The sequence below is a fragment of the Lissotriton helveticus genome, chromosome 2_2 (assembly GCF_964261635.1).
Source record: "Lissotriton helveticus chromosome 2_2, aLisHel1.1, whole genome shotgun sequence".
Taxonomy (NCBI): domain Eukaryota; kingdom Metazoa; phylum Chordata; class Amphibia; order Caudata; family Salamandridae; genus Lissotriton; species Lissotriton helveticus.
In genome coordinates, this window is record NC_136060.1 from 202578298 (window position 1) to 202605480 (window position 27183).

A 27183-nucleotide genomic window follows, 5' to 3' on the forward strand; every position below is an offset into this window, starting at 1 on the left:
CCTGTGCCCCCACCTGTCCTGTCCCGCCGCAGTTGTGGCCCTAAGCTGTCCAAACGACCTGAACTGAACTGAACTGCCTGCTAAGCGCTCCCCTGCTGTGGCCCGCCGAGAGCTGTGTTACAAGCGCTGTTACCAGAGCTGCCCCAGGGCCCCCACAACGCGGTGAACTCAGCGCTGTGCCTGAGAAGCGCTGCTTCACCTGAGCACTGTGCCCCTTTGAAGCGCTGCCTGATTGACTCACCGCCGCTGCCTCGGTCCCCTGTGTGCCCCCTGAAGCATTTTGCCATCGAGAATGCTGCCGATCCCACCGCTGCAGCCCGGGGATTGCTGGCGCCGCCTCGCGCCGCCCAGAAGCCTCATGTCTTCGCCTTCACTGCCGCAGCCCGGCGCTTGCTTGGGGGAGGGCCCCGCTGTTGTGCATTATTGCGGCGGCCCCCGGTGCCAGGAGAGGGCCGCCGGAGTTCAGAGTGGGCCACGCTAGTCCCTGAAGCCTCTACCCGCCTCCCATGACGGGGGCATCCTCATGAACTCTGCCCCCGCGGCGCTCTCATTGGGCCCTGCCTCCGCACCCCCGCGGGCCTCGCTGACATTGGCGCTGCGGGAGCGCCTTCCGTTTGAGCCTTTCTTGATTGGTTCCCGGCCCGAGGTGGCAAAGGAAGGCCCGGGACCAGCTCTGACGCCGCCAAGGGGGCTCAGAGGAGCGCACAAGCCCCCGATCTGCTGCAGGCCTCAAATACCAGCGAGGGGGCTCCCAAAAAAGCGTGAGCCCCCCCCTTCCTGCCCACGACTTGCCCATCAGCCTGCACCGCGCCGCAAGGGCCCCGCGAGGGCCGAAGAAAGAGGTAACAACCCGGGTGGGCGGGCGGAGGGCCTGTGACTGCCACGCCCCCTCCTGGGGAGACTGTTGTTGGGCCCTGTTGGCCCCTGAAAGGCTTTCTGGACTGGGCAAGAGCCCACAGTAAACATTTGGTGACTGCTTTGGCCCCAGGGTTAACCCCTCATTAGGGTACGGTGCCATATAACCTGCTCGTAAGCAGGAGCTGAGTAGGCCATACTGTTTTTATTGCATTTGCCTAGGCCCATGCTGAGGTTATACCATAGAGGTTGTGAAAATTGCTTCTTTAATGAAATACTGAATGAATTCACTGATGCTTTGAAAATGAACTGTTGCTAATGAGTCAATGCTACATTGATTACCCTGAATTTGATCTAGATAAAAGTACATTAAATTTAACAGACCAGCTGGTGTGGTGTCAGTTATTATGTGCGTTTCCTGCCTCAGTGTGTGTGTGTGCTTTATGGCTACTTTACACCTAAGCTTTCGGGTGCCTACCTGCTCGCGCCAAGCTACCCCCTGTGGAATTGGTGACCCCAGTTCCCCAACATTCCTCTGAAAAATGGGTATTATCTGTGAATCATACAGTTGTACTGCTGCTGGTTGTAGAGTTGTCTGGGGAAAATTCACTGAGAGCAAGTTTCATATTGTACCTGTGGCAACGAGAGGACAGGGGCTGTAGCTCCGACAGTGACTTTTGTGGCTTCATTGTATAATTTAGTTGACTTAGTAGCTCATCTGTTCAAACTTCAGCCACTGCAGTGCTACAGAATAATATTGAGGTGTCGCATGGAAACCAAGGCTGGAGTATCAGGATCTTTCCTATGGTGCTATGAATGGATTTGACAGGTCCACTGCCTTATCTTTAGGATCAAACACACAGTATGGTCTCTAGACTCTCACTCCTGCTGGAACAGTTTAGGAAGCCTTCACACATTCTATCAATTAGTATGATAGTAATCCTAAGGTGAGGTCCCAGTCAAAGTGTGCCTGCCCAAAGGAGAATGATGAGGGAGGGATATTGTTGATTAACAGAAGAACCTTAAGGATGCAAGTGGTCTATCCAACTCAGGAGACAGCATGATAAATATTATGGTGCCACACACATCACATAAATAAGGTCCCTTAACAGAAAGTTTGAGATGTACATCCTACATTTTGGGATTGAAAGTACCATCTACTCAGATTGGTGAAATCTGTGACATTTTTATATAAGTGAATATGTGAATGAGACTCTTTCATTACTTTGCTGAGAGGTTTTGTGGGCCTTAGAAATGTGTGCACATTGCCACTGTTAACTAGTGCTAAAGTGCTGGTGCTCATTCCCTAAAACATGCTAAATTTGGCACACACCTGATTGGCATGTTTAATTTACTTGCAAGTCCCCAGTAAAGTTGTATATCATATGCCTAGGGCCTGTAAATGAAATGCTACTAGTGGTCAAGAAGCACTTATTGCGCCACACACTTAAGTTGCCCCTTAAAGCATGTCCCAGGTCTGCCATTGCAACCTGGATACAGTTTTTAACTGCCATTTCAATTTGGCAACATAACCCCCTTGGCCAGGTCTTAAACACCCCTTTTAGTACATATAGCTCCCTGAGATAGGCCCTAGCTAGCCCAAAGAGATGGGTGCATTCTAATGAAAAGGTCGGACATGCACTTTAAGGTTTGTATGTGCTGGCAGTGAAAAACTCCTGAATCTGTTTTTCACTACTTCTTCCATAGGATAACATTGGGTTACCTTATTACATTTCATAGTGCTAACTTTTGATTGGGAACAGGTAAAGATTTAATTGTTTGGTGTCCGAGAAATTGCAATTTAAAATAGTGTGGAATAGTAAAGTCGGATTTTAAGTTACAATTTTGAAAATGCCTCTTTTAGAAAGTTGACATTTTCCTGCCCTAACGATTTCATGCCTGAAGCCTGTTCCTGAGTCACATGACCTGTGAGTAGTTGGAAGTTGGACTTTGTTTATTCCTCCTCAACAGCCACAAAATAGAGGGAATAGGTGTGCCTGGATAGGCCATCGTTGTCAGGATGGACGGGGCGGAGTTGGGCAAAGCCTCACTTGCAAACCCATAGGCTGTGCCCTACCTTCACATAAAGGACTTGTCTCCATTTCATTGTTCATAAAGTCAACCTGGATGGAGCAGGACAGGGTAGGCAGAAATTTCCATGCACTCCAGCTGGAATTCTCTAGAAATGTCTCCTACTATAAAGAAAGCACAAGGTTTAAAAATTGGACTGTCACACTCACTCTTCAGTTCACTTTCTGGACCTGCAGAATGACGCTGAGAGAGCTTCCTGCATCTGTGGCCTGCTGTTTACCTCAGACAACATTTTGCTACACCTATAAGGGCTGTTCTGTTGCCTAAAGCCTGTTTCTTGAGCCCTGTTCCACTTCCTGATTCCAGGACTAGAAGACTGACTCCAAGGGCTGGCCTCCTGAATAGAACCTCAGAGACAGAAAAGGCTTGAAGCATCTTGGACCCACACCGGGCACCAGCTGTAATGAGTCCTATTCCTCCAAGTTCTGTCTCCCCATTCATGGCCCCTATGAGTGGTGCTAGAGATGCCTAGCAACATTTAGCTGAAAGCTGCTCTGAGAATTGAGAGGAGACATGGACCACCCTGCTCGTCTATCCTGCCATGGTGCATCACCAGTCGGCCTTAATTTGCACTAGCATATCTATGTTTTGCTTAGCCCTGGGCGAAGGACTTCGCTATGCCCACGCTACGCCCACAAACTGGGCGTAGTGTTGCCTACTTCGCCCTTTGCAAAGTAGGCGAAGCAGACAACACTACGCCCACTCCTTGGGCGTAGCGAAGTTGCCCGTCACCCGCCTCCCTCCCGCCCTCCCGAACATACCTAATGTTAGTTAATGGGCACCTAAAAATAAATAAAAGGCACTTACCTTGTCCGCAGCGTCCCGGGGCTCCCTCTGCTCGTTCACGCCGCCGTCTTGATAACCAATGCGCATGCGTGGCCGCCCGCGCATGCACATTTCTCGCAAGGAATGCGCATGTGCGGGCGGCCGCACATGCGCATTGGTTATCAAGACGGCGGTGTGAACGAGCAGAGGGAGCCCCGGGACGCCGCGGACAAGGTAAGTTCCTTTTATTTATTTTTATGTGCCCATTGACTAAAATTAGGTATGTAGGGGAGGGGGGGTATGCGGCGCGTAGTGGGGCTATGTGAAGTACGTAGGTGGGCGTAGTTTCTCGCCCACTTAGCGTAGCTTCGCATAGCCCTACTACGCACACTACGCCCAGGGTTAGTTTTGCTCAGCAGCAGCAAATCCTGTTCAGCCATCCTAATGAGAAGGACTATCTGGCCTCATGAAGCACTCATTGGCTACAGCTTCCAGCCTGTTCCTACTGGAGATCTTCGACTTCCCAAAAAGAGACAAAGTCTGAACATGGATCTTCAACACGACTTCGTCCAGAGGCTCTCCAATGACATTGCATTCTACTAGGACACTGTTCACAGCCTTGCCCCATTAAATTTCTACTTTCTCAGAACATTATTCTTGAAATTTCTTCTAGGTCCGAAGGTAAGCGCTGATCAGGCCCAAATCACTTTTTGTATTCGACTTGTGCTCCATTGTGCTCCATTGTGGTCGGCCATATTTTATTTTACTGATCAGTTCTCTTGCGACTAGTTGTACACAGTTGGCACCTTAATATTTTAGCGGCTATTTCTTACCTTAAAGTTTAAAAATTCATAACTCCAGTTCTTCCGATTGGATTTTTGTTGCTTTGGTGCCAATTTATTGAAATTTACTCTACATTTCTAAATTGGTGTGTGGCCTCTAAGTTAAGCTTGACTGCTTTGTGCAAGGCTACCAAAGGATTAAGCAGCGGTTAATTTAGGGACTTTAGTGGTTCATCCTGACTACGATTGTGCCTGTTACTTGAGAAGGGTTAACACCCCACTCAACCAACAATCCAATTTGTCACCTTCTGAGACACAGTGGAAAACAACTAGGAGCGCTTGAGTCAAAGTACTCCTAGTGTCAAATAAAAGGCTTAGCATTGTAGGGGGGAGGCTTAGCATCGAAATGGTTGATGTGCTCCAGAAGCTAAGATATTAACACAGTTTCTATTAATTCACAAATAACTTCCTCAATCATGTGAGAAACAATACTGACATGCTGAGTAAAATGTGCACTTCCAACAGCAGCAGCAGTCTGTCTGTTAATTCCCCAGTGTTCTACAGCAGCTTCACACTGAGTTCTATTTAACAACTAGAGGACAAACCATCTGAATTCACATCAAAATGAGGCAAATCCGAACACCACAGTGTTGGAACAAGAGCTGTAGAACTGAAATAGTTTATTGTGTGGGAGACTGCAGTAAGTAAATAAAATGAGGGGTTTCACTTTGCCATGGATATGATATGGTTAGTGCTCAGGAGTTTTAAAATGATTAAATATTTTGTTTACATTTTCAACTATCTTCCTCATTTATGTCATAAAAAGGGCTAGCATGCTGATTGAAATGTGTCTTTAATACACCAGAAGCAGTCTGTCAGTTTACTTTACCGCAATGTGCTGTAGCTTCACCACAAAATTATAACAAACAATTAGACTGCTAAGTTTCTGTATTCCAGACGAAAGCAATCCATTCCTGAAGATCGTTAGAAGCTGTCGAATTTAAAGTCTTTCTTGTGGAGCAGGCTGAAGTAAATGAACATTGGGGTGCTAATGCAGATGTGAAACCAACTAGTTAAAAATGTGAGGGGAGGAATGGGGTTTAGTCATTTTGGGCATAATAATAGTTTTTGAAAAGGGCTAAAACAGTTAAAGTGGAGCTCTCTACCTAATTTCAGCATTCTCTTACTTCATCTGTTTACTCAGGTTAACCATCTTCTCTGTCAAATGCCATGTCCTTTGTCCTATTTTTAAAATAGTATCATTTTGGTAGGCATCAACGTTTTTTTCTAAATCTTCCATTTAAATCAATCAATCATTACATTTATAGAGCGCGCTACTCACACGTGCGGGTCTCAAGGCGCTGAAGGGAGGGGGGGGGGGTGCTGCTACTGCTCGAATAGCCAGGTCTTGAGGTGTCTCCTGAAGGAGAGGCGGTCCTGGGTCAGTCATAGGTGGGCGGGGAGGGAGTTCCTCGTCTTGGCAGCCAGGTAGGATATTTTAGAGTTGTAGGATGCTATTTACAGATACATTTCATATTTAAAATAAATAAACTTGCCCAATTAGATAGTGAGATCCTCCAAAGTTGCTTTTAAGACACTTATGTTTTTTTTTCTTCACTTCCTATTGTCTATATTTGCATCTACATATATGCTTTTGCACAAGATTCAAAATAATTTTTTATGTGACTAAAATATCAGGAAGTAACACATTTTAAACTATATAGTTATTGTCTATAAAAGTGTTGCTCTGCATACCTTATGAACACTGATTCCATGGTACATTGGTTAAAAAATGCTTTAAAACAAGTAATATTGTAAATCAGACTGTCATAGACTGCACAATTTTCAGACGCACAATTTGAATATTATATACAAAAAGATGCAAAGAAATGTTTTAGGGACTTATTTATTTTAGGAACATGTAGCAGCATATGTAAGAAACATTTCTACATACATATTCAGCTGAACAGGAAAGTGATTGTTTTGTGTTTCAAAGACAGAATTTCAAAGCCATACAGCAGGTGATTTACAAGCTTTGACTTGCCAATAGATGTTAGCGTTTCAGTTCATCTTCTGCTTATTTGTATCTCATCCCCTAAATATGTATAACTTGATACAGGAAAGTGATCTTGGATTGCCTTGCTTGTGACAGAGTCTTAGCTATCCCTTGGTTGTTTTATATCAAACAGGAATTGACTGTACTAAGGAGACACACACTTTTTTCTGCCCCTACTTGTATATCCAAGGCTGATATATCTAGGGTTATGAATGTGTTCATAACCAGGAACAGACTGCACAGAGAGGAACTTGAAGCAGCCAAAATTTCTGTTAGGGAATATGACAGCATGGAATCTACCGCCATGTGGAACCTTCTTTGTCCTGGATGGACACCACTTGGGAAAGAGTCCTGTTAACAATATTTAGGCTGGGTTTACTAAGGTGGTATTTAAATTTCCCACTGGGTCAATTTAATTATGCTAATGTGTTGATTTGCTCCTGTGATGAGTTTTCCCCCCAGAGTTTGCTCCACTTCAATAGCCTTTTCCAAAAAGTGTGTAGGGCTGAGGAAAAACAGCCCAAATTACAACCGATGCCCAGGCTGCTGGCACGAGACGCCTCTTAGTTCCCATTTGAACAGTTACCAAATAAAGAGACGGGCGCTGGGAGCGGGAATGCAAGAACAGAGTTTTATTTCTCATGAGGAGAGCCTGTAATTTCGGACACGCGCATAATGTCTTCAAGAGGTGCTCTAACAAGTTTCTCTAAGGCTCCGTCTTTTATACACAGGTTTATGATGCACAAACATTCCTTATTGCAATAAAGATACTTTGAAGTACGAAAAGGCATGTTTGGAATCCCAGCTTCAGGCCTATTCCCATACCGGTTGCTCGGATGTCGTTTCCCCTCCCAAATGTAACAAGTGATTGTAATCTTGCAGCCGGACATTCCAACAGGACACGGGGGTAAGAGGGGGTGGTCAGATCTAAGGTTGGGCAGGCGGTTAGATCGGGCACTTCGGTTGGTGTATCACGTTTTGCTATGCGGGGCCAGGGGGGGTATATCCATGAGGCGTTGTTTTATGACTTGGGACCGGGTCGAGAGGCCAGGTGCAGCCGGGGGAGTCGTCAGAAGAGGGGAAGGGTGTTCCTGGGAGGAAGGCAGGGGTGTCGGTCAGGCAGGGGTGTCACTTTTAGAGCAGGGTCGTGCAGAGGGAGAGGGTTTTATGGCCTATGCATGAGAGAGCGGGGTTGTTCAACGCGCGCGAGGGGGGGGGTGCTGGGGATTTAACAAACGGGCAGAGAGGCCTTGGTGCCTAAAATGGTTGTTGTGTACGTGCGTGCATGGGTCTATGCTGGCGGGATGATGCGGTCAATGCTTCGCGATATCCGTTCTGCTTACAGTGAGGGGTATGGTGAACACAAATGAACGCCGCTTATGTACATATACATTGTCATTTTCCACAGGGCCATTAATTAAAGCCTGTGGCATAAGAAAATTAGCTGAGGCCTTGTTTTATCTGCAATCAAAGAGTTTTATTTGCATAATTAATTAAAATGTTTACAAAATTCTCCTAATAAAATAACAGTGCAATATTTATTAAAATACTAAAATTATTGTCTCTCAGCCTCTGTTTTGTTGGGGACAGATGCGTGAAGATCTAAAAGTTAGGGTGTCCCTAATAGTCCGCCAACTGGGTGAACCTCCTGTGCAGTTAGTTCTAAGCGTTTTCTTGCTTCTGCCATGAATTTAACTCCGCGGCAAGCCAGAATTATGGAGGAGCCTCCGAGCCAGCTTGTAACTGCCTGTCTGCAAGAACGGATGTTTAATGCGTTAAGAATGGGTTTCAATAGAAGTCGTCTCTGAATTATCAGGGCCGGACATATACAGAAAAGGTGGACGGGAGTTTCATTTTTGTACCCGCAGAGGCGACATTCTTTCGTCTGGTGGGACTCTTTCCAGGACGGTAAGAGGTCCTTTGAGACGTGCATCCCCATCCGATAGGCTGTAAAAGTCTTTTTGACATGGCCACTGAAGCGGGCTACTAGATATGCTAGTGGTTTTGGAGTTGTAAACGAGTTCATAACAGTCCAGCCATGCCGACGTTTTGCCAATGACTCTTTATCCTCGGAAAAGGATTTCCTTTTTGCTGCTGAGTTGGCTAATTTGTTTAGGCTTGCTTTGTCTGTCCCAGATTTCCAGACTGATTCCATCTCCAACTTTTCCACACAGAGTTTAAGATACTTTCCCCAGGTGTTCGGGGTGTCGGTTTCCCCCCGTTTTTTAATTTCCTCCCAGCTTAGCCAGTCCAGTGTATCTGGGTCTGCAGAGCGAAGTTTATTACAGAGTTTCACGAAGCCGCTCATGCTCCGGAACTTCTGATTTTGAAGACCAAATTCCAGCCTGACTTGTGTGGCAGAGGCGGATTTTGGCAGGTTGAAGACCGCTTTGTAAATTCTAACCTGTAGCTCGTTTAGGAGATACGCCTCCTTGCCACATCATGTAGCTAGGCCATAAGATAGAGTGGGCATAATCTGTGCTGCCATTACTTTTAATAGATGGTTGTGGTTAGGGCAATCCATTTTTTCTTTTAACGATCGGTGCGCAAAAATTAAAGATTGTGCTTTTGCTTTTAATGCTGTTTTGTGATCCTTGTAGCTTGCACCTTTCGATATTGTTATTCCCAAGTACTTGTAGTACTCTTGTTCTTTCACTCTTGTCCCTTGGGCCATCCATTTGTACTTTAACTTTTGTGGGTCTACTAGACGGACCACTTTAGTTTTTTCTTTGTTTAATTCCAGGCTTTCCCTTTCTAAGTACGATGTTAATTTGTTGATGGCTCTTTGTAGTCCGATTGGTGTTTTACTCAACAGTACGATATCGTCGGCGTATTGTAGATAGTATATTGGATTTTTTGCCAAAGATGGAGGGTGGCTGTCTGCTGATTCGATCGCGCTTGTGAGGTCAGAGAGAAAAAGATTAAAGAGGGTGGGGGCTAATACGCAGCCTTGTTTTAGGCCTTGGTGTGTTTGGATGTTCCTAGTAGTATTGCCTCCATTTCCCAGTTTCACTCTTGCCCAGGTGTGGTGGTGTAGGGCTTTGATAGCTGTTAAGAGTTGGTGTGGCAACCCCCAGCTCTCTAATTTTCTCCACAAACGCTCTCTATTCACCCGATCGAAGGCAGACTTAATGTCTATAAAACAGGCATATAAGCGGATGCCCTTTGCTGCGCTATGTCCGTTAGGATGGACAGGTAAGTGAGGTTCGTTATTGTTCCCATTCCTTGCCTGAATCCAGTTTGAAATTTTGGCATGATCTTTGTTTCTGATATCTAGGCTTGTAATTCCCTTAAGATGCAGGAGGCGTAGAGTTTGGCCTCTACGTCGATTAAGGATATCAGTCTGAAATTTGTGGGGTTGCGGTGATCGCCATGCTTAAATATGGGATGGATAATGCTGCCTTTCCAGGAGGCGGGTAACTCTGTTTGTTTGTATATTCGGTTGAACATGTGCGTTAGGGTCTCTGACCACAAGTCCAGGTCATGTTTAAAAATCGCATTTGGCAGCCCATTTGGTCCTGCTGCACCCTCTGACTTTAATCTTAAAATTATCATCATAAGTTCATTTTTGGTGGTTAGGTCGTCTGGCTCTGTTGGCCCCTTCTGGAGTTTTTCCCACTCGGATTCCCCATGTTCCTTGTACTTCCCACCTTTTAGTTCCTCCGTGTTGTCCTTGACTGCCCCTGAGCCGTTGACGTGGCCTGACACTGTGCTGCTGTATAGAGTTTGCACGTGTCTGGTCCAGGTTTCTGCATCAACCCCGGCTTCTTGTTCGAGTTTTGCTCCTTGTGTAAGCTCATTTATGATGCCCCAGAAGTCCCGGCTGTTAGGGTGTTTGCCTGCAGTTAGAAGTTTGTTCCAGATAGTTTCTTTATATAGATGCTTTGCCGCCCTCAGTACCTTCCTGTAGATGCACCTGGCTTCTCTCAAGTTGGATTACTGACCCCGATGTTTTTTGTCTTGCGCTGGCCTCCTTTGCGACCTTTCTTTTTTTTGCTCTTAGGTCCATGTTGAACCAAGGCTCCTTCTTGTTGTTGAGATTTCTATGAATCCCTGGCCTTGCTGGAAACTTTTGCTGCAGGACCTGAATCATTTGCTCCCAGTTGAAAACTCGGTCTTCCTCCTTTTGTGTTCTTAGGTTGTCCATATGGGCTTTAACTGAGTCCGTGATTTTTTCCAACCCCTCTCCACACCATTTTAGTTTTCTCAAGTTAAAGTTTGATGCGTGATGCAACAGGGAGGTCGTTGTAGGTGCCGTGCTTGGTGCAAAGTTCAGGCTTATTATTTGGGGAAAGTGGTCACTTTCTACTCGATGTTCTATAGCAAATGATTCCATACTGGGGATTAACTCGTCACTTACTATGGAGTAGTCGATTATTGAATGGATCCTGCCACTCAAATATGTGACGGCTGCCAGCCTATCCCCCTTTGTGTTCCCATTCAAGATTGACAGTCCATATTCTTTTAGGCTGGATGCTAACTTTTTTCCACCGCCGTTTGCGTTCGTCTTCGCCTTCGCCTTGTTTTGGTCAATAAGGGCGTTTTTAAAATCCCCGGAGATGACCAGTGAGTATTGCGAGTAGGTCTTTTGCATGACCTTAATAAGTGACAGTAAGGTCGCGTGTTTTTCTTTTTGTGACTTTCTGTCAGGGTGGATATAAACATTGAATATCAATATCTTCCAAGGTTCAATCCCCGGTAAGGGTGCTTCAGTAATTCTGGTCACTTGGACCCACTTCAGGCCCACGTCTATCGCCTCAGATGCCCAGTTGTATTTATGGGTTACGTATGTTGATAATCCACCGCGAGGATGGCCATACTTGGATAGGCTTTCTGCATAAATTTGGTGTTCTTTAAACCCTGGAATCGAGCTCGGTTGTAATTTCCATGACTCCTGGATCAAAATGATGTCCTGTCGACGGAAAAAGGCTTGGGTTTCTTGATCCTGGGCCATTTCTCGAAAGCCGTGCACATTCCACGAGCAGATTGAAACAATAGATTTCTTTCTTAAGTTAGGCAGAATCATCTCGTTTCACGGTGTGAAGAGGGAGTTTGGGTCTGGGTTAGGTAGCTTTGTTACTCAGGATGTTAGGTATCCAGGACCAATCCGTTCTGTCGGCATGATGGAGGCCGATTGATTGTGGTTTGTGACTTGTGCTAAACGGCTCTGGCGTGGAGGCCCGGGCGCCGCGTAGACAGGAGGTAAGTTGCCCTCTGATCTCTTGCCCCTTGGTTTGATCACGTATGTGCAATCTTAGAATTCCACTGCCCTCTGCTGTTCCTTTTGTCCCTTTTTAGGACTCGCTGAGCCAGCGCATGCGCTGCCCGGAGAGACATTTAGTAGGTGCGTTTTGAAAGTGCTACTGGCTGGCCTAGCACTTGCGTTCACGCGAGCAGCCGCCATCTGTCTCCTCCGTCACAGACTTTCACTTTTGGCGCTGCTGTGCACGCACCACTCACGCGCGCCCGGCCGCTCCGAGTCACTGCTATTTGCTGTCTGAGCAAGTGGTCTCAGCCACGCTCAATACCACGCAAATCACCTATAGTTGGATACAACGTAAGCACCCTGCGTGGCTTCACAGCAGCGTGCTGCACTCAGTAAAAGCCAACGATGAACAACGCCAGTAAGTAAATCGATGCCTCTCGGCAGCTTTCCCATAAGAACAACTTTTTAAAACAGTTTCCACTAGGTGGCGCTAGGTTCCCATATGTTACGAACACGAAACAGCTGAACACAGAGACGCAGTAATAAGACCTGCGTCAATGGCCCACTCGGGATGGCGTATGTTACAATAAACACAGTATAGTGCCCGGGTATTCAGTTCAACTCCTCCTTCAACATTGTTTTCCATTTGCCCTTTAGTCTCCGTGTCTTGGGCGAAGACTATGGCGGTGTGTCAAGTCTCTTGTCTTCATGTAAAAGGGTGATTTTATGAGCATGCGTGTAACTAAATTCTAATTTTAACTGACAGTTTGAGCTACAACTGGAGAAACTCTATGTTTTACCTATTTCACACGTCTTACAGAGACAGCGAACAAAGAAAACCTCTACGATTTTCAAGCTTCGGCAGAAAATGCACAGAGATGTGTGTTAACTGTAGTGATGCGCTAGCCTGGCCTAGCCTGTGAGGGGTCTGCACAACAAACCACATCAAGGGAGATTTTGGTTGGAATGATATACAAAATATCTCCTAGGGGAGGCATTCTTTTCACACCTTTCTAAAGGTGACCCACACTTGGAGTGACCAGGTGTCCCGGACGTCCCGTTTTTCAACAGTTGTCCTCGTAGATTTCGGTAAAAGTGTCTCATGTCCCAGTTTTTGGAGAGGTTAAACTGAAAACAGTGAGAGACACTTTTTAGGTCTCGCTGAGCCAGCGCATGCGCTGCTCGGAGAGACATTTAGTAGGTGCATTTTGAAAGTGCTACTGGCTGGCCTAGCGCTTGCGTTCACGCTGTCTCCTCCGTCACAGACTTTCACTTTTGGCGCTGCTGCGCCGCAACACTCGCACTTGTGGCCGGCCGTTCAGGTCATACTATTGTGCAGCCACCATCTGTCTCCTCCATCACGGACTTTCACTTTTGGCACTGCTGTGAAAACTGTGAAAAGAGACTCACATTTCCACTCTAATCAGTTTTCAGTATTTTATTGCAAGCACTAAAAGGACTAAATAAAGCTTGTTCTTCTAAAAGGATGGACATTTCTAGGTGAAGGATATTTTAAACAAAACACTATTCTGTGAGTTTGGTAGCAAAGGAAAATGGATGGAAATATTGTTCTGCCGTGTACTTGTCATCGCATAATAGCTTTTCTTGTCGAATTCAGTGGTAACCTTGTAAAAAGACGTATGCTCCTTTTATTTATATACCCTTTAGTTCCTTCGCTTGTTTAATTTCTCACACTCTGGGTTACTCGCGTTCCCTCATCAACTTTTGCCTTTCTGCTTCCAGAATGTTCCTATGAACTGGTTGCCAGTTTACTGGTAGCTGCATCAGTAGATGTTTTTCCTCTGTTGCACACCCTCTTCCTGGTATAGCTGCTAGGATTACGTCATTTTTGATTAAATGCATTTTTATGCTTCCTTTATTTATTTTTTTCCCAAAAGGAAATATAAAAGAATAAGTATCTGGTTCTTTGCTAGTTACATTATTTTCCAAGACATGCCTGATTTGTCCAATCCGTGTTGTAATTTTCAATGCATCTCCCTCCACAGATTCTCTGATAAACGTCACAAAACATCTCACCCTCGTCGGGTATTTGACCAGCTATCAGATGAGGGTGAGAATATTACAGCCAAACCTGTCCTATTTACACTTACATTTTCTTCCCACCTAGTTTCGGGCTATCTGGGCCTGTGCCACTTAACGGTAGATGCTCTAGCTGCCCCAAACTGGTGTGATAAGTCTTTTATTTATGCCCCATTCATGTGCTTTCCCCACAATGGTTATTCCTGGAAGTCCTGGTATAGGTCTTAAATGTGATCTTAATTCCTGCTGAAGTCTTGAATAGCGCAATATATAATGAACTGTGTGGTGACTCGATTTACAGTACCACCACCTGCTGGCTTGCAAGTTATGTTGCAAGGGAAGACAGTCACTGCACTCAATGTACTACATCTCTCTACCTCTCTCTCTCTACCTCTCTCTCTCTAACTCTCTCCCTACTCCTCTACCTCTCTCTCTTTACCTCTCTACCTCTCTCTCTCGACCTCTCTCTCTCTCGATCTCTCTCTCTCTACCTCTCTCTCTACCTACCTCGCTCTCTACATCTCTCTCTACCTCTCTCTACCGCTTTTGGGTACTAATAAGTGTTTAGCCATGCAACAGTTGATGTTGTTGCACCAAGGAAATTGTGCTGCATAACTAAATACTTACAAGGTCCCAAAGGCGAGACCTATTAGCTATGCCAATGCTGGTTAAAATGTGCGCTTAGTAGGAGAAAACAAATGGCTTTTTGAATACTTACCATTGTGTTTTGCTGGTATTCTGCACATCTTTTTATTCTGAGTATTTTACTGTGTATTTTATCTTTTTTTTTTTTTTCATCGATGATCAACTGTGAATTTAATTTTTTTTAAGGATGTTTTGTCTAACTCTATTGTGGGTTTATGGTTGTGCCTTACTACTGAAATAAAGATCTTGAAAGAAAAAGAAAGATACAGTTTCAAATTCCATTTCATCTAACCTCCATACGTTCCTCAATCTAATGTTTCTATTTCTAAATAACTGAGGGCCAGATGTACGACCATTGGATTTAGCGCCTGGCAATTTGCGGCAAATTGCCAGGCGCTAAATCCAATGTACAACAATGTCAGAGACACTGTTAGCGATTCCCAATGGGGTCGCAAAATGCGAGGCTTATCAATATTCATGAGCCACTCACAATTTGTGACCCCTTTGGGACTGGCCAGCCTCACAGGGATGGTGATAAACAACGGGGTGACCCTGTGTCCCTCAGAACCTGGGTATGAATATACAAACAAAAACTATGGTTCTGTCGGGCATTCACACTATTTCTTTATAGAGGAATTATTTATTTTACATATTATTCAGAGAACATTCATAAATGATATCTGATAACTAATGGAATAGATAGCAAAATACACAGACACGAATAATTGAAAAATGTTGTCTTTTATATAAATTAAAGCATTATATCCTCGCAATTCAGTAAACAAGGCTGTCAAGACAAGGTGAAGCTTAGAGTATTGTGTACTGAAGTGACATTTGTGCTCAGTGGTAGAACATGCTATGTATATTATGTACAAGGTGATTAAAATCACACTATATACAAGGGAGAAGAATTTTACGGGTCAGAGTATTACGACAAAAACAATGAGTCTGATGTAAGTAAAAATGATTCAATCATCTTAGCCCAGAGCCTTGGTATAACTGGACCCTAAGAAACCGTCAACGTTTCAGCCCAATTAATGCTTAATTAAGAAGTCAAGGCGGGTCTCATCAGGACAGGTGTGGGGGAGTAGGAGATGACAGCCTTTGAATGAGGAAAGTATAAGTCAAAAAATGTGTTCCATGTGGGAACTAAGTTAATACTCAGGGTAGGGTGACAGCACTCACCCTTGGTAAACCACCTATTCAATTGTGATTAGTAGGTCATCAGTACTCGCAACCAATCCAAGTGATGCAATCTAGAGTGTCATCTAGAGAGTCATGCTAATCCAGCAGGTAAGCCCCGGAGTGGTTTGGGTGATTGACCTGAAGGGACAGATAGATCCTATGGACACGTAGCGGGGGTGACCTAAATCTATTATCCTGCTTTCCTCTAGATCTCCCATGCCGGCAGCAAGTCCATGGTTGGTGAGTGGTCCTTAAATGGCTTTTATGCTCAGTTTTGCATGATCTAATTGTGTGGTCCAGCTATCAGAGGCGGGACCAGTGGGTACAATTTTTATCACTCTTGTATTTACCCCATAGATCACATCACTTGGATTGGTTGCCAGTAATGATGAACTACTAATCACAATTGAATAGGTGGTTTACCAAGGGTGAGCGCGGTCACCCTACTCTGAGTATTAACTTAGTTTCCACATGGAAAACATTTTTTTACTTATACTTTCCTCATTCATAGGCTGTCATCTCTGACAGCTTAGCCGCTTTCTAATGACCTCTAATACTTTTCGCGTATTTGTTGAAGCTAGTTAGCATCAGAATCGAAGGAACGGGATTCAGATATTTGAGTTCTTCTGTTTTAAGATCGAAGATTGTGAATATTCTCATGTACTACTATGAAGAAATCTGTAACGTAATATATCTCCAATAGACTGTATGACTTCTGAACATCATACCTAGCCTTGAGAAAGCCCAGGCTCAATCTCCCACATAGGGCGAAACACGTGTCGGCTGTCCCCTTTTTCTTAATAACCCACCATAAAACATGATAAAAAGAGTGGAATGGCTTTAAAAAGTGATAAATGGAAATAAAATATCTACCTTCACTGAACGCCAACTGGACTACTGTGTTATATTACAAAAAAGGAATGAACCTAATGAAAAAACAGATTGACTGAAGGGAGGAACATATGCTTACACCCTTACTTTATCCTACTCCCCCACACCTATCAGGCCCGGACTGGCGGTTGCGGGCACCGGGCAATCCCCCGGTGCGCCGCAAGGGTGGGGGCCGGTTTTGGGCCCCTGGGGACCGTTTTTGTTTCAGGGCCGTTTATGCAGCATAGCTGCAAAATCTGCCCTGCAACAAAATCGGCCGAAAACCGGCCCCGGCAAAGAGCTCAGACCTCCCCCCGGGGGCCGGCCGAGCACTTTGCCGGGGCCGGTTTTCGTTCCCAGTCCGGCCCTGACACCTATCCTGTAGTCTAATCCGTTAAACATGCCTGCAGGTCCACCTGTGTAACCTGACACTTTTAAACCTGCAGCAAAAGATTTCGAAATAACCCTGTTTGACAGGTAAGAACCTTCTTTTAATTATTAACTAAATCATCCTAAAGTAGGTCTTGGAGCCCACAAGGTAGGGTGCCTGGTATTTAAAAGTGGTACATGTAAGATTTGATGTTGGCGCCTACTTCCAGTGACTCACCCAAAGCTATTTTCTGTTTAAAGGGCTGTAGCTGTACAATTTAAAAAAAAGAAAAATTAGATTAAAATCACTACCCTGGAATGTCCTAATTGGGACAAGCTACTGGAATAATTCAAACTCTTTTTTTATTGTTTTTTAAAACTCCAATGCAATGCTGAACTTGAATTTTTAATGAATAATTAGGAAACATGATTTAAAAAAAAGTTGTTCTTCACCTTCCTGAGCATCCAATAGGCTGATTAGTATTAGCCCTCTATCAGAAGGCCCTGTGAGTGCTATCCCTTAATGAGGTGTGAAGACTGTTTCCAGAGCAGAAACAATGGTGAAGGCCTTTACACCAGAAGACCTGGGTGTGAGGTATGTGACAGGTATCAGCTCAGGACGAACAGCTGGAAAGAGTCCAAGAACTTTACATAGTTAAAAGAGACCAGGGTTTGATGTGCTTTATTCATAGTTAAGCATAAATGGTGAGCTGGGAATCAGAAAACCTTTGTTCCCTGGGCCCTATGTATCCATGTCTGACAGCAGCCCAGTAGAAGGAGAATTAATTCCTGAGGGAGTTTGGTGGAGCTGAGGAGGGGACTGCTCATTTCCCTAAACATACCACTGGCTGGTACACAAGCTCCTTTTAGGGGCAGAATAATTCTGCCGTATTGAATTTTCCTCCGAATAGTGCACTGTGAGTTAGTTTGCAGCAAGACAAAGAGGATGTGCTGCAAATGTGGCAAAGGTTAACTTGAAACATTTTTCTCATTGGTTAGGGAGTATCCAAGATTCACCCCCATCCGCTAACAGGGGTGAGATAGTTGTAGGCTGAGGTGCAGAGAGTCTGCAAATTATAAGACTGACTTGATCAGAGAAGTCAGTTTGCTTCTAATGTCATAACTACCACAGTTGGTGGTTTCTCTCCTTGCATTGCATTCCTCCACGGTTTCCCCATACCAGTGTCTGAACTTTCTGACTTATACTCCTTCCCACAAATTCTTCACTTTATGAATCTACTCATGTTGCAAACTTAGTATGGATTTTTTTATTATCCTAGATGCAACTGTGGTGCTACAGGACTTCAGATGTAGCTACACCCAACCCTTTACTTAAGATATTGGATCCCACCTATGCAGAGTGCTAACAGGCACTCACATCAGTTTCTGTTTTTCTGTGCCGCATACCAGTTCAAAGATCTTTGTTTTAACTAATTTCTTAATTTCCAGCATCATCATCAGTAGAGCTCTTTAGCTCAACATCACGACCACTGCTGTGACCCATCATAGACTAATAAATAGGGAGACTTTATTATACAGATGTCTAGAGCACACCTGGGTATTCTGGCACTGAGCAGATGTGAGCCTAGTGAATCCTAGGGCATATTGGATTTTGAATTGCCAGCTCTCTAATTATCTTGAGACAAACTTTTACATCCCAGCCAATCTGGGTTCAGGCCGAGGTTCAGCACATGGACAGCTCCCCCAGGTCTTTGAACTGATTAAAAGCACCATCAATGCTGGGGCAAGGTCAGTCGTCCTTGTACTGTTGGACCTGTCAACAGCATTCGAAATGGTCAATTATACAATTATTAAAGTACGTTTTCTAAATGACATTCAACTATTCTAAAAACTGTTTAATGACCCCTTCTACTAACTCCCTTGCTCAGTGCGGTTTAATGCGTATTGATTGTGTAGGGCCAAGTATGACTATAACTTGATATGAATGTGCTGTTGAAGCGCCAACCCTCAGCCAGCTGTGTGACTTGGGACTGTGCCTTGCACATGCAGGTATTTGGCTCTGTGCCTGTTGCGTACTGTTGAAGTAGGGAAAGCATTGGCTATAACTTGATGTGAATGTACCATTGAGGGGACACATTCTAAGCCTACTTCATGACATGGAGCTGTAGTGGGGTTGTGAAGTTGTCAGGGGTTTGTTTAAAGTGTAGTATTGAGGTATGTCTAGCCCAGCCTGCATATAACCATTACATCTAATACTCTCCTTTCTGCTAGACGGTATAAGCATATTCAAAAGAAACATATGTTGCAATGCAAAGACATAGATCACTGTCCTATTGAGACAACTCATAGGAAGGAAATGGGCTATAGGCAAAAACTAAGCAAGCTCCAAAGAACTGGCCCGATATTTCATAGGGTGCTTCTCTCCCCTAAACACTAGCGTTTGCTCATATTGGACTCTTATTGATTAACTAGATTACAACTCGTGAGAGAAATTTACAAAGTATACATTCTGAAAAATGCCAGAAGCTTGACGGGGTTGCTGGGCAACAAATGGCAGCAGTGACTAGCACTTAAAATGCTGCTGTATCTGGACATGTGAACATAGTGTCCTTACCAACAGCAAGTTTTTCATTATTTAGAGGAAATTTGCCTGGTCCGAATTTTCGGCTTTTGCACCAGCCTCTGTAGAACAAATTGACCAGCTGTGAATGTCGCTGAGTCGTCACTGTGTGTGACCAATACAACCATACTTTAGCTGTTACTGTAGTGAACAATTACTTCGAAGTGCATAAAGTGTGTACAGAATGAAATGCACGCATAAAGTGTAAGCGGCTTGTCTAGACAATGGGGTGGCTAAAATCGGATTCCAAAAGAAAAAATAATCGCACTTTGCATTTAACAATGCTCATCCATAACAAGTGTAGTCTGGGTCACTTATGAGCATTTGATCGAGGGTGTGCGTGTCAGATACAGACAGAACATGCAAAAAAGGTAAACAGGCTCAGACATGGTTAGTAAAACGTAAGTTTTAAGACACGATAACTAGGCTTAAAATGCATCATATGAATGACTTATTTGTTTATAGTTTCATGGGAGGAAGAGGCGTTTGGAGAGTTTAGGTATGAGTTTTGCGTGTCCACCTGTATGTGTGAAAGGCTGGGTAGAAATGTATACAGATCTCATCGATACAAAATTGTTCAAACATATTATTAATTGAATAAAATACCTAACATATGCCAATACGATAATAGCAGTAACTAAATCTTAAAGTTCACAATAGACAACTATTTCAATATCGGAACGCGTTTCAATCTATGTTAAAAATGTGAGTATATTTAACATCTGTTTGTTGGAGTCATTTCATTGGCACCACTTTACATAATTATGCAATTAGAAGGGATATTAGGTTCACGCCCTAATATGGCAGGCAAAAACAAATAAAAATAAGCAAACATCAGCTTTTTAATTATAGAGTGGTCGACTCTGCCTTTCATCCTTCCTAGGTTGGTGTGATGAGCCATGGTCAGACGGTGGGCATACACAACGACTGCTGTTGGCACCAACAAACTATTTACTTTTTGGCATGTTTGTTTACACGTAGACACAAACTTAATTAGGGTTTGAAATAGCACAGACAGCGCCGGAGGGCGCAACCGGTCCACGCGCTTAACAGACGGGTTATATCGCCACAGGAGCACCGTGAACATACGATGCTGCACACAGAGGGGCATGGTGGGGTGGGAGCTGTTGATGCTAGATTATTGTAACCAGAAGTAATTTGATCGAGTCGAACTAAACAGAACGCTGTACTGACGGTTTTAACATTTCAAATATTTACACTTCAATACACCGGAAAAGTGATAAGCTCAGAATCAAGTATTTAACCTGGAATTACCCCAGGTTTCCAACCGCAAAGATGTCAGCAATTGAGCAACTTCACGCGTCACTTCCGCACATCTAACACTATATCTCAGTAAACTGCCTCCGCTTTGCTATGCCCCCACTCTCTGCCTTCAACCCCATATTTCATTCAATTTAAGGAATGCACATTGTAAAAGTGTTTGCTTTCAAACGGACAGGTTTGGAGTAATTGATGTTGCTTAATTCGACAAAACAGCAAATAATAAATATACCTTGGAATAAAATTATGTACTGGGTTACAATTAACATCCAAAAATGTAAGTTGATTACAAGAATTATTGGGCTCAGGAAGCGTGTGTGGGGAGGAGGGTAGGTGGGATGAGTGACACCTCACAATCCGCTTTGTCAACGCTGAAGTACAAACACTACTTTTGTACATCTTAGGTGCTGATCGACTTTAATGATGTAAGTATAGATTGTTTTCTCCTATGGCAAGGGGGTGCCAGTTGAACAGGATGCTATCAAACCACACCTCGCTGCCATTTTCCGTTGGTTGAGCTTCTTCCAACTGAAGTGAAATACCAAGAAGGATTAGGTGCTCAGTGTGAGTCATAACTTTGACCTCAAGTTGGAAGTGCACTGGCTGGATGAGGCATGTCACCCAAAAGACTAGTGGAAAGAGTTAATAACTTTGATGTGAAATTTGACAAAAAATTGTTCTTCCAAAATCAAATTAATTCAGCAGTAAGCAAGTGCCTCAGCATATTGTGCATGGTCCAGACATTTCTGCTCTTACTGTTGATCCCAATTAGGATTACAGTGGTCTTTGCCTTGGTCATGTCCAGGCTGGACTATACCAATTCCTTATATGCAGGTCTGTCGCAATACCTTGTGAGGAAACTTCAAATAGTACAAAATGCTGCTGCTAGGCTTGCAGTCTACCTAGAAGGAAGCACATTTCTCCACATTTGCAAAATTTGCACTGGCTTCCTGCGCACAAGTGGATTCTATTTAAGACTTCTCTTCTGGTGTACAGATCGCATCACCACTCTGGGCCCAACTATCTGTCCTCTAGGATTTCCTACTACAACCCTTCAAGAAAGTTGCGATTCTTCATTAACCACTTAGTCACAATTCCAAGGGTCCACCTCCCAAAAGTTGGTGGGCGGTCGTTCACTCTCTTGGATCCAGTGTGCAGGAACAATCTTACTTTCGAGCTTAGGCTCACAGAGGATGAAAGTCTGTTCAGGAAAATGGTCAAACCCTGACTCTTTGTCCAGTAGCCCATTTGCTTTATTCCACTTTTGCTACTACTGCCCTGTTTGTCCCAGGATACTCTTTATGAGTAGCTGCACTTAATAAATCCTTATTAACATAATAAGACTCAACTGCGACATCTGGTTTTCTGTATGTATGGATGCGTGCAAGTAGAAGTCTGGATGAGCATAAGTGTCTGGAAGGTTTGTGAAAGCCGATGCTATTGTTGAGATATACTGGGCTATTGATATGTAGTGACTTGGAAGTGTGGGTGAGGAGCTTAAATGTTGCTTATTTATGTATAAGGAGCCAGTGGATCTCCTTCAGGTGTGGTGTGATGCAAGCATGGCATAGGAGGTTGAAAGTGAATCTGTCTGCCAAGTTATGAATGATCCGCAACCTGTCTGGTGAATTTTTTGTTGAACCAGCAAAGAGGCTGGTGATGGTTTTCCTGATGCCGATTGGGAGCCATTTGAAAATCTTTCGCAGTATCTTCAGGGTATGGAAGTATGAGGTGGTGTCTGGCTTGACGTGGGCTGACATGTTGAGTTTGCTGTCTATGACGATATAGAGGTTCTTGGCGTGGGTGGTGGGTGTGGGTCCTAGCTCTGTGGGACACCAAGTGGAGTACCAGAGTGATGTGCTCTTCCCAAAGATCACTATTTTGATTGTGTCTGTGTTCAGCTTCAGACAGTTGTTCATCCAGTCGGAGATTTCAGTCATACAAGCATTTAACTTGATCCCTGTAGTTGGCGTCTTATCCATGAGGTAGAAAATAAGTTACATGTTGTCGGCATACAGGAGGATGTTGATGTCATGAGATTGGATGATACTAGCTTGAGGGATCATGTATGTGTTAAAGAGGGTTAGGCTCAGGGAGGATCCTTGTGGAACTCAGTAGATGAGGTCGCTGTGGTCCTAGGAGTATGGTGCCAGGTTGACTGACTGGGTCCTTCCTCTCAGGAAGGAGCAGATCCATCTGAGTGCTTGTCCTTGGATTCTGAAGTCATGTAGGCATTGGATGAGGAAGAAGTGGGAGACCATGTCAAATACCGCAGAGGGGTCCAAGAGGATCTGTGCCGCCATCCATCCACCATTCAGAGCTATATGGTTGCCATCCTTGTTGGTGATGAGAGCAGTTTCCATGCTGTGGCTGGGTCTGAAACCAGACTGAGTGATGTTGAAGTTGATGGTCGTGGAGTTATTTAATGAGGCATCTGTCGATGATTTTATCTAAGACCTTGGCCGAGAAAAGTAATTGGAGTATCGTCTGTAGTTGCGAGCATTGAAGGGTCGAGGGCATGTTTCTTCTGCAATGGGAGGACAGTTGCATCTGGGAAGGTCATGAAGGAGGTGGAGACATTCAGAATTGGTTTGAGCATTGTGCATATGGGTTTCAGTCCTCTGGAGTAGGTGTGGTGGTAGCGGGTGTCTGATGGGACCCCTGAGTGGACGAACTTCGTGGTGGCAGTACTTTCTTCTTGGGTGATGTCATAGGGTTAGCACTGGTTCTATGGCTAAGATTAGGAGGCTTTTGGCGACATCTGTCAGGTCAGGTTGTGTGTTGAAATTGCTGTAAATGGCAGCGATTTAGGTGCTGAAGAATTGAGAGAGAATATTGTAGATGTCCAACATGGAGGTAATTGAGTTGGAGACGGAAGCTGGTGAAGTGAAATCCTTGACAATAGCGACGATTTCTTGATTCTGTTGGTTCTATCATCAATTGGATGTCCAGAGCTGCATGTTTGGTGGTTCATATTATTTGGTGGTAGCTTCACAGGGTGATTTTGAACATGCTCCTGTCTGCATTGTCCTGGCACATTCTCCATTTGTGCTCCAGTTGTTTGCTGTGGCATTTATTCAGTCTGAATGCCTCCATGTAACAAGTGGCCTAAGGTCTAGATCTTGTTGTATTGCTATATTTGAGGGGTGTGAGGGACTTCGTGCAGGAGGTGATCCAAATGTTGAAATTCCTGACGGGGAGGCTGTAGCTGTGTTTGCATTGGTGGGTGTTGAGAGCAGTGTTCTAGTCCTTAAAAGAGATGCTGTTCCAGTTTGTGAGCTTGTCTAGTGGTGGTGCATTTGCACTGGAATGAGAGAGAAATGCAGAACTTTATGAGGGTGTGGTCTGTCCAGGAGACCTTTGTGGGCTTTATGACTCGGACGTTGTCCACGGTGGTGAAAATAGGAGGTGTCTGGTGATGTTGTTAGGTTTCTTTACTCATTAGGTGAGGCCCAGCCTTCCAAAGATCTTCAATGACATTTTTGAGTTGAGGTCGGTGTGGTCTTCCAGATGGAAGTTCAGGTCACTGAGTAGGATGTAATTGCTAGTGTTGAGAACAAGTGGTGCGACAAAGTCTGTGATGGTGTCATTGAAGTTGGTGCACAATCCTGGTGGCCAGTATAGGAGCATCACTTAGGGCCAAGTTGGGTAAGTTGGCTGTGAGGAGGAGATTGCAAAACAGGTGTCTCATGCTGGAGGATAACATGTCCGTGAGGTGGTGCAGCTGATGCCATTCTTGTAAGTGATGGAGATTCAGCTTCCGGGCTAGTGACATCTGTCTTGTGTGGCTATCTTATAGCTGCAGGGTGGCTGTGGCGATGTCATGTGCCGATGAGGGGTTTAGCAAGGTTTCTGTCAATAAACAAAGTTCTGGGGCATTGTCCTGCAGCAGGTCCTAGATCTCTGGGACATGTTCGGAGAGGAAGCGGGGTTGGGGAGCATGCATGTTAGTGCAGAGGGTAGTAGTGGTGGTTGCAGGACTGTGCAAGTGTAAGAGAGAGAGAGAGAGAGAGAGAGAGAGAGCTTGCTGCACGGACAAGGACATTGAGGAGGAAGTCTTTAGCATACAAAGGAAGACCTGAAAACTTGCAAGAATGCCTGACATGGACCACAAGACTAGAGCAGATTTGCGTCTAAAGTCTAGTATTGGGTAATACTTGTAGAAGGCAAAACTAGACAGACAACTCATATTGAGTACAATAAACAAAAGTACGGCAATAGGAAGTAGAAAGCAATAGAAAAATGAACAAGCTCCCTTAAATAGTTGGCAATCTTTGTAGAAAGTTATTGTGTCTGGACTAGAGATAGATATAACAATAAGACAGAGAACGGTTAATCTCAAAGGCTCATGGGAAGACACTCAGTAGCTCTTATGGCATTAGGTCACAGAGTGACTTTCTGTGCAAGAAGCAACACACCTGAGCACTGAGTAAGTCTCTGTGCAATAGGCACCAAGCTTTGGAACTCACTGCCATGCTCTGGAAACAGCTATTTTTCACGTAAACACAAGTGAAGACAACAGGAAGGGTGCAAGAGGAACAGAAACTGGGCTGAGGAAAAGTTGGACTAAAAACCGTAACAGGACTATTAGTAGGCAGATCAAGAAAAACTGCAATACTGTACGAGGAAACTGCACATGCAATGGCAGGACTGGAAGCATGGAGAAGGAAGGACTGGAAGCATGGAGAAGGAACTAAACACACTATAATTCATCACAAGGAATCTACACACAAATAAAGACAGAACTGTACACAGACTCTACTGGGAGCACTAGAGTATAACAGTGAACAGTGTGGCTATAATAATAGGGAACAGGAAAAGAAAATGACAGCAGATACTTGAAAAATCAGTAACAATGAATGCCCAAAGCATGCAAAAACTGGAAGTAAGCATTAAAGATTGAAATACTTAACACAGAGGCTCAGCAATAAAGACAGTTGCAGGAACACAGAGCCAACAGGAAAGAAATAACTTGAAGCTCAGGCAAGGAGCAAAGGTACAAGGAGTGAACCCAGTTTGAGTAACTACCCATGTTTCAGGAATCGGGGATCCACTAATGGAAAGGAGGCTCCACTGGGACTTGAAAATGGATATACTGAAGAAGCCAGATGGCAATAGAATGGAAACCAGGTGCAACACAATGATGGGAGCTGAGAAAAAGAAAAGTCAAGAAAGCATTTATATAAGGTAAGAATTTTGCTCTGTAAACATAAACTGATGTCAAGACAGGACCCCATACCACCTGAATACCACATGATCGTAGTATGGCACAAGGTTAACGCTCATTCATTCTGAACACTTTTTGACCAAGGAGACACGGGGGCCCTGATCCTCCTCGACCTATCAGCAGCTTTCAAGGCTGTGTCCCATCACACCCTCATCAAGAGACTTCACCACAACAGAATCCTAGGACACACCCTAACATGGATCGCCTCCTTCCTCTCTGGCAGAGCCAGAAGATCCGCCTACCTCCTTTCACCTCGGAACCTAAGAACATCATCTGTAGCGTCCCTCACTCCTACTCTGTTCAACATGATGAAAAACACTCAATCGCCTGTCCCTATGTACTATGGGGCTAAAGACCCCTAGTTACTTGGTATGTTTTATTCAACACAACAGAGGGTGTGCTACAGCCTTCTGTGTATGTGTGCTACTAACAGTCACAATTTCGAAAGGTGCCGCTAAAAACTGGGTATGTGTATGGGTGCAATCCATGTGTACCTCACCCCTCACTCTACCCTTCTCTGGTGAAAAAAGGGATGGGGAGGTTGGCAGAGCCTCACGGGAGCAACACCCGGGGGAGGATATGGCAGAGAGGTACTGGCCTGGATCCTCTCTTTCTCATCATCAGCACCTGCCAACCTGTAAAAGAATGGGTATAAAGAATGTGCAAAAAGAAAAAACTCTGTGTGTTCTACGTGTTAGTGACCCGCTATGGTATGCCAAACCTCATGTGTTCGAGATCTGGTCCCACCACCTTAAAAAGAACTGAGCTATACTAGCCACTGCAACTTTATTCCGTGCTGTATGCCCGCTCTAATGAAAAACAACCAACATGTTTCATCGCCGTGTATTACTTTACCAGCGACTTCATCAGGGTTTTTGTTGGGTCAGCGTGAATCCTGCACGTCTTGATTCTCCCTTTATTGTACCTATGGTAACACATGGGATAAAAACACACACACACATACATTTACTCACTGTGTCTCGATGGAAAAGTACAATGGCCACTACCCACATGGTCATGCTTGTATAAATCATACGTTACCAGGTAGCCTTGTGGGTTGTGCCTACCAGGCTCCCGTAGAAGAATCTGAGATACTCAGACCCTTTATCAAATAATGGGTTCCGTGGACCGTCCTTTGGTCGGTATCTAGAAAGATGAATGCGGTTAGGTCAAGAAAAATATATGATGGATCATGTTTTTAAATACCCAACACATGCGTCCTCATCCTTG

At 44.5% G+C, this 27183-nt stretch overlaps 2 protein-coding genes across 5 annotated transcripts in view; both read left to right on the forward strand.

Annotated features, from left to right (window-relative positions):
- ARAP2 (ArfGAP with RhoGAP domain, ankyrin repeat and PH domain 2) overlaps positions 1-27183 on the forward strand; it is a 1514823-nt gene that overhangs the window by 872033 nt on the left and 615607 nt on the right. The gene's annotated exons all lie outside the window — the stretch shown is intronic.
- Positions 12161-27183, forward strand: part of LOC144821946 (uncharacterized) — a 53513-nt gene continuing 38490 nt past the window's right edge. The window contains exon 1 of the mRNA XM_078679090.1: positions 12161-12173. Coding sequence (XP_078535216.1) covers positions 12161-12173 — 13 coding nt within the window. The remainder of the gene's footprint in view (positions 12174-27183) is intronic.